Genomic DNA, 17,687 nt, shown 5'->3' on the forward strand with positions numbered 1-17,687 from the left:
AACATAATTTATATATATACTATATACATATATATATATATATATATATATATATATATATATATATATATATATATATATATATATATATATTTATATATAAAATATATATTATATGTATACATTTAATATATATATATAATATATATGTATTTAATGTATATATAATATATATATATATATTTATGTTTGTATGTATATATATATGTATGTACGTATCTATGTAAGTATATATTTATATATGCTTAGATAGGCATTCGTAATGGGCAGTTTTATTATACTGACTATTGTTTTTCAAATTTTAAACTTGAGTTGAGGTGGATGCTATGGTATGTGTTTACAACTTCAAGAATATTGTTGTTTAATTTTATGACAGGCTTTGTGCATCAGCCAATATAAATAACTTTGTATTTGGGTGTGTTAAGAAACATTTTATTATCATTGCACCATTATTGAAGATTGTCTGCTGCTTTTAGTGGAAGGAAAGAGTTTTTATGAATTATGTAAGCTAAGTTATCATCTGCAAATTTTTTTGAGTAATACCTGTTGAGAGATTATATCATTATGTGCCTAATACATAGATTAAAAAGAGAATTGGAACAAGGAAACTATTATATTATTATTATGTTATTATTATTATTATATATATATGTATGTATAAGTGAGAGATTCTGAGTTCGATTCTAATCACATCCGTGGTAGTAATGCACTCAACTTGTTTCTTCATTCAGCGGCCTTGTTCATCAAGATTTGTGTTTCGGAGTTATACAGTTGAGAGTTGAAATGGCCTTCTCAGCCTTGGGGAGGCGAATTAACAAAATATATATATATATATATATATATATATATATATATATATATATATATATATATATATATATATATATATATATATACATATGCATATATTTTTTTTGTTTATTAGAGTTTTAATTTTAATTTAATTAATTTTTTTTGTTTATTAGAGAATTAATTAGAGTTGGCATTTGGCAATGCTAACCAAACAGATATTATAAAAATTTTTAAAAATATTTGCTTTCAAATCGAAATAAACATAAATTTAAAAATTGTGAATTTTCTTGATGTCACATTTAACCTCTCTGAAAATTCATATAAGCCTTCCAAAAAACCAAACAATGAATGATTGTATATTATTATTAACTCAAATCATTCAACCTAAATTCTAAAACAAATCCCGATTTCAATTAATAACAGATTAAACCAAAACTCCTCTAATGAAAATGTATTCAATTCCTCTAAATGAATATTTGAAGATGCCCTTAAAAAAAGTGGTTTTGAAAATTTTGAACTAAAATTTGACCCTCAAAAAAAGAATACAAAAAAACGAAATAGAACTAGAAATGTAATTTGGTTCAACCCTCCATATAGCAAAAATGTTTCCACTAACATAGGAAAAGTGTTTTTAAAATTGGTCGATAATCATTTCCCGCCCTCTAATAAATTACATAAAATTTTTAATCGAAATACAATTAAAGTTAGCTACAAAAAATATGGAAAGAATTATAAAAGGTCACAATAATGCTTTGTTAAACAAAAAAGAAATCCTAAATGAAAAAACTACAGAAAATTGTATTTGAAAACAAAACATGTGGTATATAAATGTGTTGTTTCCTCTAAGAATGCACCTGATAAACAATACATCAGCATAACAGAGGGTGAATGGAAAAAATGTTTTGCCAATCATAAGCAATCTTTCAAAAATAAAAAGTATTCAAAAGATACCATGCTGTAAAAATATATATGGGAATTAAAAGAAAAAAATATTGATCATTTTATACTGAATTGGTCCGTCCTTAAAACAGCGCCTGCATATAACAATATTTCCAAAAAATGCATACTATGCCTACAAGAAAAATTTGAAATAGTTACACATGCAAATCAAGAATGCTTATTAAACAAAAAATCGGAGTTAGTTTCTAAATGTAGGCACGAAAATAAGTTTCTCTTAAAAAACTATAAAAGTAAATGAGTTCAAATAATATTTACATTAAATACCCTTTTTTAAAAAATATTTTAAAAAAAGCATTTAAAAGTAATCATTTCTAAAGAATTCTTTTTATAATAGTGTCAGCAAATTCCACAAATGTGTGAAAATTTACAGTAGTTAAGACATTTGCGACTTCCTGTAATTTAATTTTTGTATAAATGGAAGTTTTATTAATTTGATCATTCATTTCTGATGAATCTTTGTTGATGAAACACAGTGTAAAATGAAAAAAACTTTTGTTAAGTGATTTTCTACTAATATATAATTGCTCTGTTCTTTTAAGAACATTGAGCACTCTATTGTGTAGAATACATTTTAAAGTTGTTTAAATATATATATATATATTTATATATATATATATTTATATATGTATATATATATATATATGTATTAGGGATATGACTTTTTTGCAACCTACTAGGCCTGTATCGTAATTCAATGAACTTTTATGTAAAAAGAACGAATAGATGTTTCATTTTGACATATTTTGAAAAAAGGTCACCCCAAAACCAAAAAATCGAATTTTCAATAGGTACACTTTTGTACAGTAAATGAATATTAAAGGCTGAAGATGTTGTAAGAGTCATACTCCTGTTGTTATTTTATTTATTTATGCAACATGTACTGTGATATAACAAAAAACATTATGTGATATATAATTATACAAGTATTACAAAATTAACAGTATCAAAGCGTCTAGTACAACAATATACATAACTGTCTGTGTCTATAGGCCTACTGTGTTTAGTACATGGGTCACATGATGCTCACGTCTCATAAAGAGTCTAGCGCTTATTACTTAGAATGAATCGAAGTTGCAGTTTGTCTTTCTTTCTGCAGGAAGCATACAGGTCTTGCATCACCTTGATTGCATGTTCAGCTATCTGATTACTTCGTGGTATGTCGATGACGGATGGCTCTTTCTTCCAGTGATTTTTGAATGACTGCAATGCCTTTTTGTAAGGCTTCAATACATCAGATAAATTCTTGAAGTCATTGTCATTGTACTTTTGACTACTAAACCAATGTTCTGCCCACTCATATGAAATGAACCTGCAAACCTTCTCCAAATTCTTTCTCGCTTCAGGCATAAGAATGAACGCCAGAATGGCGAGAATGGCTCTTGAGTTCCATCTGGTATTGCTCATATTAGGAATGTTCTGAAAGTGAATCAGAGGGAAGTTTCTTTGTTCTTCATAGAACCTAAACACTCTTGTTAAATGGTACAAAAACTTCATATCGTCTCTCCACCCTGATTTATCAAGAATTTCTACAGTTCCATTCACAAACTTATCCTTCAGTTCATCATACTTATTCAACAGTTCAGACACAAATGGGTATTCAATGTTTGGAGATTTGGTATCACCCCCAAGTTCTTCGTCCATCACCAGACGGAGAATCCTGTCTAGTACGTGATGCTGACAACCGATAAATTGTGGTATTGTGACACCCTTTAATTTAAACATACGTTGCAACTTCACAACAACTCCATTTCTCTTCCCAGTATTGACGTTTGTTGTATCAGTAATGATCATCTTAATTGAATTCCACAAATTGTATTCATCAATAAGTTTGGCAATTTTTTCAGCAACAGTTTCAGCTTTGCCATCTTTTAAACGCAGTGCATCAAGTTTCACGTCAGTTCTTTCATTCTGAAGTACAACTACCTGATATTCCTTATCATCTATTCGTTTGCCGTCAAAGTGTAAGGACCACTGTTCCATTTTAAGTTGTTGTATCATTTCTTTTTTTAATTTACCTGCCTCTTTGAATATGGACTTGTAAATTGCTGATTGACTTGGAGTTGGAATATCAATACCTTGTTGTGATAATACATTGCATATTTTAGCAGCTTTCTTTGTGGAAACTCCACTTGATGTAACCATACTTACAGCAAATTTACTTTTGTAGTGCTTTCTAGTTTTTTTCTGAGTGTCCTCATCATCGTCTTTATCACCGTCGTCGTCTTCATCATCTTCACTCTTACTTTTGCAGTTTTCAGATTCAGTACCACTGTCTGTGGTAGACAGGACTTGTGATGTGGAAGGTATTGCTGTTCCAGACTGGACTTTCCTTCTCTTGGAAGGGTGAATGGTTTCTTTACTTGCCACTTGTCCTGTTGAGTACCCCACCTGTCCTTTACTTTCTTTTTGTAGGTGGTATAGACGTTTATCTTCCGAGGATAACCACTGGCCATTCACTTTCGTGATGTCAAATAATGCATTGAGAACATCATATTTTCCACGCTTGACACATTCATCATAGACCTTCAGCACCTTCATAAGCTTTGCTCTTATCACTTGATCAGACACACGTGGAAAATTCAGTTTATTGTCCCACAATTTTGTAATTTCCTTAGAAATTTGGTCTATTCGTTCTTTTCTTCCTTTAACATATGCTCCGAGAAACTGGTATCTTCCTACGATCTGCAATTGAAGTGGTATTCTGGATTTTTCATCGAGTGAATGTTCTTCTACAGCCACGCTTCCTCTTCTTCTGTGTGACTCTTGAAATCTCACCAAATTTTTAGTCCAAGTCTTCTTGTTCTTTGTTACTGTGGTATGACTTTTCTTGTGAGACATCATATAATATTGTTACGACTTTACGGATAGCTGAGCGTAAATATCCGTTTAATAAAGTCGTTTAATTAATAAAATACTTTAACTGTATAGTAATCCAATTATAGTTCGATAATCCAGTCAATGTTGATAACAGTTCGATAATCCAGTCCGTATCCTAACGATAATGCTACAACTACTTATACTTCGTACACTTACAGCGTCTTTAGTTCGCTACAGTAGTTCCTTATTAGCTCAGTTACACGCAGAGTACTTCATAGAACTATTCACATTATCAACACTGAGCTCTGACAGCAGCTCTCTTATATAATTATTTAGAGCTTCCAGAATGTTCTACTAAGTTCTATAATCTTCTACAGTCTGTTACAGTCGTCTATATCACCGTGGTAACACAATGACGTCATCACATAACAATTCCAAGTATTTGCCGGCACACGGCCGTTTCGTTGCCATGGTAACGTGTGGCGTTATATTTATAAATTCATAACAAAATAATGAAATAAATAGAATTAAGCTGAGAATTAAGCTTAAGATTAAAATATCGGTCAAAAATGAATGTATAAAAATGGTAAATCAAATTTTTATTTTGGGGGTGACCTTTTTTTGTTGCAGAAAGCTATTTGGGCCTTTTTTCATGATTTTAGGTAAAAGTTCATCGATTTATGATACAGGAAACATTTTATTTGAAAAAAAATTAAAAAGTCATATCCCTAATATGTATATATATAATTTAAATTGCTAGTTTAGATAAGCGCTCTGACATCACACTGAAATAGGCTGCTGGTGGGGGCTTTACTACATATATCGACTGACAAATAGCCTGACTCGCAGCAGAGTGCTGCTACATTGACTGAGGGTTTTGGATGTGGCAGCAATCTTTTCTTTCATTATTCTTTGTTTTTTTCTTCTTTTTCTGAAAACGCGGTTGGCTATAAAGATAAGCAAAAATAGTGAGCAAATGCTCATCTAAACCAGCTATAGAAGATATATATATATATATATATATGTATATATATATATATATGTATATATGTATATATTTATATATGTATATATTTATATATGTATATATGTATATATGTATATATGTATATATATATATATATGTATATATATATATATATATATATATATATATATAATATATATATATATATATATATATATATATATATATATATATATATATATATATATATATATATATACAACCCGTAGATGTTGTCCGAAAGTTTTTTCAATATTTTGTTGACAAAAAGTAAAAATTAAAATGCAAGACCGGAACTATTTTTTTTTATTAATTGATAGACTGCCTGCCCCAACCAAACCCTCAGTCGATGTAGCAACACTCCCTGCAGGTTAGGCTAAAAGATAGTAGATGTAGCAACACTCCGCGCATGATTTACAGTAAAAAAAATAAATAAAATAAAAACACTTTATTAAAAAAAATAAAAATAAAAACATTGTTTATATTGTTAAAAACATTCAGAATGTTTTTAAAAACATTCTGGTCAATTAAATTTGCGTTTTTGTGGTTTTTTTAAAAAACAATTTATTTGTAATTAAATTAATGGTTTTTACTTTCGTCCAACACGAAAATGTTGGACGAAAGTCAAAAGTAATGGTAAGTGACGTATGTGTTGGCGTAAGAATCACTTTTTTCCTTCCGCTCTTCCCAAAGACAACAAACTATAGATCTGTATATATATATATATGTATATATATATATATATATATATATATATATATATATATATATATATATATATATATATTTGTATATATAAATACATACATACATACATACATACATACATGCATACATGCATACATACATATGTATATATATATTTATATATATATATATTTATATATAATAAGTAAGCCAATAGTTTAGATGCTGTAATTGATCCATGGGTAAAATCATTACTGACTAAAATATCTGAAGTGCATCTATTAGATGTAGGAAATGACATATGTTTAAATGATAAATTGTAAGTATTTTTATTTTTTGTTTGTTTATTTAAAAGATAATTTTTTGTTATACATGCTTGAATTTTTACATTAAATGTTTAAAGCATAACAAAAATGCCACATAATGTTAACTTAAGGTTAACAAAAGGTCAAATTTTCGCAACAATGTTATGACACAACTGCAATGTTGATTTAACTGTGGATTTTTTTACATATTTAAAATGTTTTAAGATAAAGTTTGAAATTAAAAAAAAAAAAAAGAAAAGAAAAGCATCTATCACAGTGATACTTTAATGTATTATTTTTATCAAATGCATTGTATTGTATTATTATCATAATTACTTATATACTACTTCGTAAAGGTACTACCACTGTGCATAGCTAGTTTTATAAAATGGTATAAGTCACCATTCACCACATTAATAAAACCAATTTTATATTCACTGTCATGCATCACAGCACAGTGAGTTATTTGACAAAAGATAGTGATAAAAGTTATTTATTTGTTATATCTGTTTTTATTTTTGTTTTAAATAAGTATTAACCTTGAAAGAATATATTTAAGATATAATTATATGTGAAAATAGTAGCCATACCACAGTGAAACAAAAGATCTGTAGTTCAAAGGATCCGCGGTTCAAACCCCACCTCTGAGCAAGTTTTGCGACATCAGTTAGGAAGAAGGCGTGAGCTTCCAACTAAATGCTCATCCGCGGTGCTCTGTGGTAAGACTGTTAGGACTTGTTGGGGCTCCTATATAAAATATAAAAAATAAAAATTGTTTTATTTATTTTCAAAACTATATTAATATTTTTACTGTTTATAACATTCGATCTAATCTGAACTCAAATCTGATTCGTCCTTCTAAATCTAATCTATCCTTCATCTGATTTGTTACCCAATGCTAATTGTCAAAAATGCTCATTGTCAGTTTTCTCCTTGTCAGTTTGGTCATTTTTCTCCTGTCAGTCTTATCAGTTTGGGTATTTTTGGTGCTACATGTTTTATTGGATATCCATAGAAATATAAAGTTCTAGAATTTTACCTCAGTATGTCAACAATAAAATTCAAGCTTATTTCTAAATTTTATTTTCTTAAAAGGTTGAGGGATGATTATCTTTTTTTTGTTTTTTCTGCCAAAAGCTTCATATCTTTATTTCAATATTTTATTTCCTTAGTAGTAATTATTATTTTCTTATTAGTAAGTATGGTTATTAATGTTTTAGGTTTTGTGAATAAACTAGATTTACATAGTTTGGCTAAAGTGTTGATATCATACTGATGGATTATTTTAAATTTATTCATTAATTAAGAAAATTGTGGTGGAACTAGTGGCGATTAGAAATTTTGTATTTAAAAAGCACAGGGCTTCTTTCTTTCTTTTTAGACCAAAATATTATCTTTTTAGACCACCACCTAAGTATTTTGTCGAAGTGATTGATTCTGCTTGTGATTTATGTAAATACCCACAGAAAAAAGATTTATTAAACAATATTACAGAAAATTCAGGTATTTTATTTGTTTGTTTTTTTATCTTAAGTTGATTTTGGTTAAATGTTTGGTAATTTTTTATTTATTTAGAAAAGTGTTCTATGTAAAAAATTAATTTAAAATTAAAAAAAGGCAGGATAACGTTTTGGATAACATTTAACTCATCTGATTTGCAAATTTTTGATGAACAAGCTGTAACCAAAAATCATTACAGTTTTATTATTTCTTAACAGATGTTAAACATAATAAACACGGAATCCTAATTTGAAAGCTTTTAATATTTAACAGTAGTGGTTCAGTGATAGAGATCATGTCCCTGGTAGTATCGCATTCAACTTGTTTCTCTGCACAGTGTCCTTGTTTGTCAAGATTCGTGTTTTGGAGTTATAGAATTGGGAGAGAGTTTTAACCACAGTTAAGGTAGCCTCTTTAGTTGTAGTGGCCTTTATGGCTTTTGAGGTGAATAAAAAACACAAAAATATTAAAAAAGAAAAGAAATTTATAGTTTCCTAAAATAGATTTAAAATTCAATTTTCTTAAAGTTTTTTTTTGTTGTTGTTGTTCTTTTAAATTTGTTTTTAGGAGCCATCTCATTAAGGTTGCCAATCCATCATAGTGGCTTGGTTTAATTAGTATTTATAACTATTTTATTTAGGCATTTCTTATGTCATTCTTCAATAAAATTAAGCATAAAGTCATTAGAGCTGATAGAAGCTTATTTTTTGTTTAATTTGACTGTCCCTGATAGTAGATTTTTTGCATACGGATTTCTACTTTCTGCAACAGCATTGAGCAAGAACTTTCTGCTGCTCTAGGTTCTTTGTTAAAATGGTTTTGTAATCTTAAATTAACTTAACTCTGCTTTCTGCAACCAACTTTCACTTTTTGTCTTCAAGGTATTCAAATAAAAAGTGGTCAGTTTTTCATCACTGAAAAACTGATCACTTTTTTATTTGAATACCTTCTAATCCAGTTGCCAACACTAAGTGTTCAACATTTATTTATTTATGGAAGTAATCTGCATCTACATTGTAGTCTAGCTTATTTGCAACAGCAGCTTGGTTTTAAAGCCTTGCGATTAGCAATTTGAGATCTATCAAGGGCAGCAGTAGGTTGATTTTAGCTTTTTTTTATGTATTAATGTGTACTTTAATAAGCAGTATGACATCATTCTAAAATAGCTGCCAGGGGTTCCAGTTCGTACATCGACTCACTACCTAAGCAGAACATGCAAGGGAGTGCTGCTTCATCATGTAAATGTATATATATACATACATATATATTCGTATATATATATGTATATATATACATACATATATATATATATATATATATATATATATATATATATATATATATATATATATATATATATATATATATATATATATATATATATTATATATATTGGTATATATATATATGTATATATATAATGAACATAACAATTGCTCTGTTTAAAAAAACATATTTAAAAACTTAAAAAAAGTTTTTAGTTGGCTACTAAAAGTTTCGTTAAAAAAGTTCAGTAAATTAACAATGCACTAGCCCACAAGCTCTTAAAGCATTGTCAATAACAATAGTTCATCAGGAAATAAACTATTGGGTTTAAATGCACAATTTGGAGAATCCGACGAATGTGCAGACTATTTCAATGGTACCCCCATTGAAATAATCTGCACTAGAAAGCTGCACGGGGACAGGAATTTATTCCATCCCCAACTATCCCCGTAGAAATTAAAGCCATCCCCACAAATATTTTCTTCCATCCCCACCCATCCCCGCAAGCATTTATCGGCCCTTCCCATGAAATAGCATAAAAACTTTATTAAGATATAGTCAAGAGTTTAATTGATATAGTTTAATAGCTTATTAAAAAATTTCTCAAAATATAGTCAAAAAAATTTATTTAATTTAAGAAAACACAAAAAAGAATTAAAATGAAACAATGTTAACCATAAATTCTAATTTAGAAAAATAAAAGTCAATGTTTAAGTCCTTGCAAAAACAACATCTCAAATTGTTAAATATGCATCATCGACACTATTATGTGATAATTGTGATCTCCTGTCTTCAAGAACCTGGCCAGCAGATGAAAATATCCTCTCTGATGAAGTGCTGGCTGCAGGAATTCCCAAAATTCTTTTTGCAATTTCAGAAAGATTCTTCCCTTATTTAGCCCTTTCTTTCGAGTATAACAATATATCATCTTGCACACCATCTCAAATTGTTAAAAATGCATCAACCTGAAGAATAATAAACATGATGATTTTATAGGATGAAAATGAAATTATTAAAAATAGCAAAGTAGATAGTTATAAAAAAAATTATAGAAGAAAAATTGAATAAAGTATGTTTTCAAAATCATACAATTAAAAATGTCATTAATTGAAATACAAAATATCATTGAAAGACAAAACCACAATATAAAATAAAGTAGCAGTAATACCTCATGTTCTTCTAATATCCCATTTGATATATTATAACAGATCTCCAAAAAAACTGTCCTCAAACTTGGCCTGTTTTGGTGGTGGGATTGATTGAGATGTTTTTTCAGAAACAATATTTGTTGATTTAGTCAATTGTTTGACAAGATGTTTTAAATTTAATAATCCTTCAGCATACTCTGTTGGTGCCAAAGTTTCAAAATTGTTTTTAAATCTTGGGTCCAGTAATGCTGCTATATAATGAATTTTACCAACATGAAAATTGTTGAGCAGCATATTGAAAAAATGATCCTGCAACTGTTTAACTATTGTGCTGTCTGAAGATTTGGATGTAAAATGTTGTTTCAATTTTGATTTTGTTGGTAGAACCATATGAATAGTGGGTGATTGATCTTTAGAAAGACAAAGTGTAGCCATTTCCATGGATTCCAACACTTTGATAACATAGTTCAATCCAGCAAATCAGCCAGCAACAACAATAGTTTTCTATTGAAACCTGGCTCATTACATAAAATATATAGTTGTGCAAAATTTAATGATATTGATTTTAGCATGTGAAGAACACTATTCCACCAAGTTACTACACATTGCTTGAGTGTAATTGCCAATTGAGCTTTTGGCAACTGTTACAATTTCTTTAGAAATTTCAATCATGTTACTGATTTCCACTGGTAGGCAGCAATTATTATCAGAATTACTTTTAGTAATTCTGATAATAATTACTTTTAATAATTCTGATAATACTCATGAGACAAAATGAGAGGTTGTGACTTGAACAGCCTAACCATATATATTCTTTAAATGCTGCTTTCATGTTACTAGCATTATCTGTAACATAAATGTTTTCTGGTCTGCAAGCATTAAATTTTTCCAAGATTTTCTTTACTGCCTCTTCCATAATCTCAGCAGTATGCTTTTCATCCATTATGCGAGTGGCTAACAGATATGTTTCAGTTTTCCAATCAGCCAGAAACTGAACTGTCACTGCAATGTAACTGTTTGAGCTTTGTTCATGCGTCCATAGATCGGTTGTGACACAAAAAAGTGATATTTCTGTTAAATGGATAGGTAATAAATCTCTTTCTTTTTTCACAACACCATTTAAATGGCAGGCTATGGTAGTTGCACATAGTAATATTTCTTTTACATCTGCCTTTCCATAATTTGCCCCTACAGCAATCAACATTCTAGCAAAATTTTTTAAACCCTCACCTTCAACTATAGAAAAAGGTCTTATATCTTTAGCACACATGGATGTAATTGCATCAGCAACTTCTGATTTAACCAATGGAACTTTTTTTGAACAAGTTAATGAAGATGAAGCCCCAAATAAAGTAGTTATTTTAACTGATGGGTTTCTATTCATACTAGTTCTAAAAAATTATTTAGAGTAAATATAATGAAAACTATAAATAAGCTATAAAACATGCATAAAAATATACAATTTTGACTACATTTTCAAACAAGGATTTCTCTTGAAATAGTCAGAGTTTGAGGCTAAAATTTTGCAAAAGGTTAACAAGGTGTTGATTAAGTGATTTGACCAGAATCACCATCAGAACTTTTACAGAATCAAAATGGCTTTGTTTTTAATAATGATTTTTAGTTTGAACGTAAAATATGTACTGCTAATGTCAGTATCTCAACGACAATAAATGTTCATTTCCAACATGTCTAATACACATACACATTGTGTATGCTTAACTGGTGAGGTACAGTCAGAACAGCAAGAAAACTCCTCAAACAAATCTTTTGTGATGCCAAAATTAATAAATATAAAACAACTGAGGTCGTTAGACCTATATTCGTTTTTAGCTGCACTGCCAATAAAATCAACTGCTTTGTTGAACATATGTACTTGTACTAAACATACCTGAATCAGAAGTATTTTTAAATGAAAAGTTTTGTTGTTCTGACATTTAATATTAGTTTTCATGAAAACACTTTCTTTTTTGATCTTTTCTTATTTTTTTAATTCCCTATCTAAGAATATAGCAGTCAAAAAGTATGTGAAAAATAAGTTCAATAAAATAATCAAAACACGCTGATGAAATTCACTTCTTTCTTACTATCCAGTTCGTTTTAAAATTAATGATGGAATTTACAAATTTGCAAAGTTGATATAAAGCAAAGGAGATACGTACAAAAAATTATAAAAATTGTTTGATGGAGTTTATTAAAAATTAGCCCAAAAGTAAGCATTTCTTATAGTTGCTATGCAGTTGCTTAGGGCTCCTTTTAGAGATCATATTCACAAATTAAGATTTTCTGTCACTAAGCAACTTATAAGCATAGTAAAACTATACATTTTTAAAATTGACAATAATTCTATTTTTCAAATTTGAAGAAGAAAAAATCTGAACATTTTGAGATTTCTTGGGCTAGTACCACCTTAATAATATATATAATAATTAATAATAATTTCCAATCAATTTATTTAATAAAAGTCAACATGGCTGAATTACTCAATATGGCTGAAGAGCAATCAATCACTATGACAAAAAAGCCATCAACAATTTGAATTCTGTTTACTGTTATGTTATAATGAGATTAGACAAACAAATTTTTTGTGAGAATACATAAAAGTTTGATCCTTCATTTTAACTAATATTTTGTAAAAATCCATTCCATATCCGCAGGGTTCCCGCTATTTTACAATCCATCCCTGTGGGAATCCCGCAGAAACTGAACCCATCCCCACGAACTTCGCAGGATTCCCGTGAAACCCAACCCCATGCAGCTCTCTAGCCTACACATTCACAACCAAAATATAAAATACATTGTTTTCACAACCAAGTATAAAATATTTTATATTTTATATATGAATATTAGTTTTTATTTTTTTAAATGAAATCCTTGTTACAAAGTTATTTTTTTTACTAATAAATAGCAATAGGTTTTTTCGCTTTTCTGTGCATTAATCAAAAGTGTAAAAATTTGTTTTTTAAATGTTTTTAGCAAAACCATTTGAAAAACAAGTTTTAAAATTGTCCGTATTTCTAGTGCAAATAATAAAATATTTCCTTAATATTCTGACTAAAAAAAGTCATGAATAAATTGTATATAAAAAAATTTTATCAATTTTGGCAGTGGAAAATAATAAACGCCCTAAAAAAAATAAAATAAAAAACAGTAAAATATTTAGGTATATTATTATTTTGACAAAAAATTTTTTTTTAGTTTATTTTATTTAGATTTTCTATTTCTTATAGTTTTTGTTTCCTTTCTTTGATTATTTGATATTGCTGTTTTATTCTTAAAACATCTACTATAAAAAAAGATGTCTAAAAATATTACTTTAAACATGGCCGAACAAGGTGTGCGACTGCACACGTTTCCTAGGAAAGCTTGATATGTATATATATGTATATATTTACGTCTATATATATTTGTATGCTTTTTTTTTTTTTTGTGTGTGGATTCTTCTCGTCTTTTTAGTGTCAATTGATCGTTGGAATCCTTTAAAAACACACATTCTTCGCAATGAAAGGAAAACAGCAATAGATCATTTTCAAGACGTACGTTTGATTTCATTTGACTTAAAAGATAAAAACTTAAGGTAGTGCTATTTTTTAAAAACTATTTTAATATAGGAATGTAATAAAATGTTTTAGCTTCGTTTTCTAATATAGGAATTTAATAAAGTTTTTTAGCTTTATATAAAACTTTATAAAAAATCCGAAAATCGTTCTGCTTGAATTTATAACAGTGTTTCACATAAGATTTCATGTTATAAACATCTGCAGTATTAGATAACTGCTTCATAAATGGCAGATTTAACATTACAAATGTTGGATGGTTTTGTGAAATAACTAAAACTAGAGTTCTAGTCATTTTAAATCTTCTTAGACCTTTTATTTTAACAATTTTCTAGGATTAACTCTTACTTCCAATCTTTCTTGGAAACCATATATCAAATCAGTTGCAAAATTAGCATCTGCTAAGGTTGCATCTCTTTATCGAGCTCGTAACTTTCTTACTTCTAATTCTATTCTCTATCTCTATAAATCTCAAATCCGGCCTTGTATAGAATACTGTTGCCATATCTGGGGCGGATCGTCTAATGATGCCCTTTCTCTTTTAGACAAGGTGCAAAAACGCATTGTAAAATATAGTTGGACCTGCTCTTGCAGCCAACCTCCAACCATTATCACGCCGTCGTAATGTTGCTTCTCTTTCTCTTTTCTACAAATACTATAATGGGCACTGCTCTAAAGAGCTAGCGTCTCTTGTGCCATCTACTAAAATTCATTCTCATGTTACTTGTCATTCAATTAAGTGTCATCCTTTTTCTGTGACTGTTCCTAAGTGCTCCAAAAACGCTTATTCGTCTAGTTTTTTTCCTTGAACATCAGTTCTTTGGAATTCACTTCCTTCATCTTGCTTTCCTGATTCATACAATTTGCAATCTTTTAAGTCGTCCATCAATCGTCATCTTGCTGTACAATCTTCATCTTTTCTCTTTCAGTAACTTCCAACTTTAATTAGTGGCTGCTTGCAGCCTTGTTGGAAGCGAAGATGTAAAAAAAAAAAAAAAAAAAATTTAAGTATTTAGAATTTCTTATTACCTGCAATCACTTTGCCACTTTATCACTATTGCAGTTTGTCAAGCAGAAGTTGGGTCCTTTTATGTCTTCAAAAAGATATTGGGTTCTTATTTATCTTCAAGCAGAGGATTTATATTTAGGTAATTAAATAGTTTTCCCTCTAAACCTTTATCTATGCTGTATCTCTCTATACCATTGTCTATACTGTATCTTTCTAAACCTTTATCTACACAGTATCTCTTTATACCTTTAGAATAAATAGAATAAAAAGTATCCTCCATGACAATATTGGCACCTCCATGGCAATATTGGGGAAGTAATTATTAAAAGCCTCAGTCTTGTTAAATAATTATGTTGGCAGGGGTTACTAATTGAGATTAATCCCAACTAGTAGCCCTTTGTTTTCTTTTTTTTTTATGGAAGACGGAGGGAAGGGGTTGTGGATCTTGAAATTTCCAGCTTTTATTCTTTTTGTCTTAATCTGAAAAGTTTTAGAAATCTAATTTGAGATATATAAAAATTCAAATAAGTCAAACAGCACTTTTTTTCCTGAACAAAATCAAACTGTGAAAATTACACAACTAAAAAATTGCTTCAACTCTTTCATATTTTAATTCAAAAAATAGAGTTATAGTGTTAAAAAAATAAAATAAAATAATAATAATAATAATAATAATAATAATAATAATAATAATAATAATAATAAAAAGTTAAAAATGACTATCAACATTTGTATCAACATTTCTAGCTTTGAATAAAAAGTTAATGATTTGCAAAATTTTTGAAAGACCATATAACAAATAAATGAGGGAGCTGGGATTGAGAAGGAGCAATGATAATGATGATATTTTTAATTATAGATTTAACCCCTCCTTAATGTTTCTTCTTTTTATTGAACCCCAGTCAAAATTAATCCTTGGTTGGTTACTAAGTATCCTATTATTGAATTTATCTGATTTTTCATTCTGATAATACAAAAAATTCAAATGTATTATAAAGAATTCCAAAAGTTTGTCAATAATAAGTAATAACTATATGCTTTTTTTTAATTATTCAATTTTTGTAATACATAGCTACACTCCAGGTGATGTTCTAATGGTCAGACCCTGTAATCTCAATGAAGTCGTTCGTCATTTCTTTGAAGTTGTGCCTTGGAAATCAGATACAATAGTAAAAGTTTCACCTGGAAGTTCAGGTTTCAATAAACAAAATGTGTTATGCATTCTAATAATTAGTTACTCAATTTTTTATTATTTTTTATTATTTGTTATTATTATTTGTTATTATGATAAATCATAAATTATAATTAATATTAAAAAAAAAAAATTAGAATTTTTAATTTTTGATGTTTTTGGATTAAACTTTAAATCAAAGTAATTTATTAATGTAATGTTTGAATTTGATGTGCAAACCAAAATTGTTATTTAACCAATTGTTTGGTCTAAGAAAATAAAAAATTATGGAATTAAAATGGATGCTAATCAAGATATTAAGGAATGAGTACTATCTGAAGAATCTTTAAACTCAGTTAATTTGATTTATTTGGGCTAAGAGGTTTGAATTTATAAAGTAAGGTTGCATAAAAGTAAAACTATTAAAAATAATACTAACTGATTTTGTGCTGTCTAGTATGGAGACCTGCTACATTAAATTGTTATTTGATTCGACTTTTTTTAAACATTTTTTGTTAATTTTAAAGTATGACAATCAACAATCAAACAATAAAAGTTTAATTTTTGTTGGTAACCGATTAATGCTTAGTGTCGTAGAGGGAATGGAAACTGATTAATGCTTAGAGGGAATGAGAAATCAATTAGTGTCATAGGAGAACAACAGAGATTAGAAACCCTCAGAAATTTTCTTTTCATGGATTGAGTTTATGATGAAATGAAACTCATTTTATTGATGCTTTTGTGTGCCATTTGACATAAATTTTACGAACATCTAGTCTGAGTTGAAAAAAACCATGTCTTTTGTTTTTGTTTTTTAAAAAAAACAAAAACAAAAGGCGTGGTTTTTAAAAAAAATAAACAATAAAAAAAATAGGTTTTTTTTAATAAAAACCAATAAAAAAAACATGGTTTTTTTAATAAAAAACAAACAAAAAAAGCATGGTTTTTTAATAAAAAACAAACAAACAAAAAAAACTCAGTTTTTTGTTTGTTTTAAATAAGCAGTGTTTAATAAACTTTTTCAATTAAAAAAAGTATAAGGCATTTCACTTGATTATATCTTCTATCAGTATAATTGATATAATTCATCAATTGATACCTTATTATTTAATTTTTTGAATATAAAAACAACCTTTGCTGCTTTTATGCAGTTCATTTTTTTTTTTGTTTTGTGTTTTTATTTCTTTACTCTCTAGTTAAACTTGAACACGCTAATTGTTTTTTTGTATTAGTTTGCGCATGACAGAAGGTACGTGTACTAATTTAACATGTTAATTTTTTTTTGTATGAGTTTGCGCATGACAAGGAATGTGTGCTAATTGAACATGTTAATTGATTTTTTGTATGAGTTTGCACACAACACAAGGTACATGTGACTACTAATTGAACATGTTAAATGTTTTTGCAAAGAATTTATATATTTCGCTTGCATTTTAGCATACTAATTATTTAACTTATAATGTTATACG

General features: G+C 28.3%; 1 protein-coding gene across 3 annotated transcripts in view; it reads left to right on the top strand.

Moving 5' to 3' along the window:
• LOC100199054 (NADPH-dependent diflavin oxidoreductase 1) overlaps positions 1–17,687 on the top strand; it is a 67,320-nt gene that overhangs the window by 24,401 nt on the left and 25,232 nt on the right. For all 3 annotated transcript variants that reach the window (XM_065790645.1, XM_065790643.1, XM_065790644.1), the window contains exons 5-8: positions 6,480–6,581; positions 7,970–8,070; positions 13,938–14,058; positions 16,120–16,241. In XM_065790645.1, the coding sequence (XP_065646717.1) occupies positions 6,480–6,581; positions 7,970–8,070; positions 13,938–14,058; positions 16,120–16,241 (446 nt within the window). The remainder of the gene's footprint in view (positions 1–6,479; positions 6,582–7,969; positions 8,071–13,937; positions 14,059–16,119; positions 16,242–17,687) is intronic.

Source organism: Hydra vulgaris, chromosome 02, assembly GCF_038396675.1.
Source record: "Hydra vulgaris chromosome 02, alternate assembly HydraT2T_AEP".
Lineage (NCBI taxonomy): Eukaryota > Metazoa > Cnidaria > Hydrozoa > Anthoathecata > Hydridae > Hydra > Hydra vulgaris.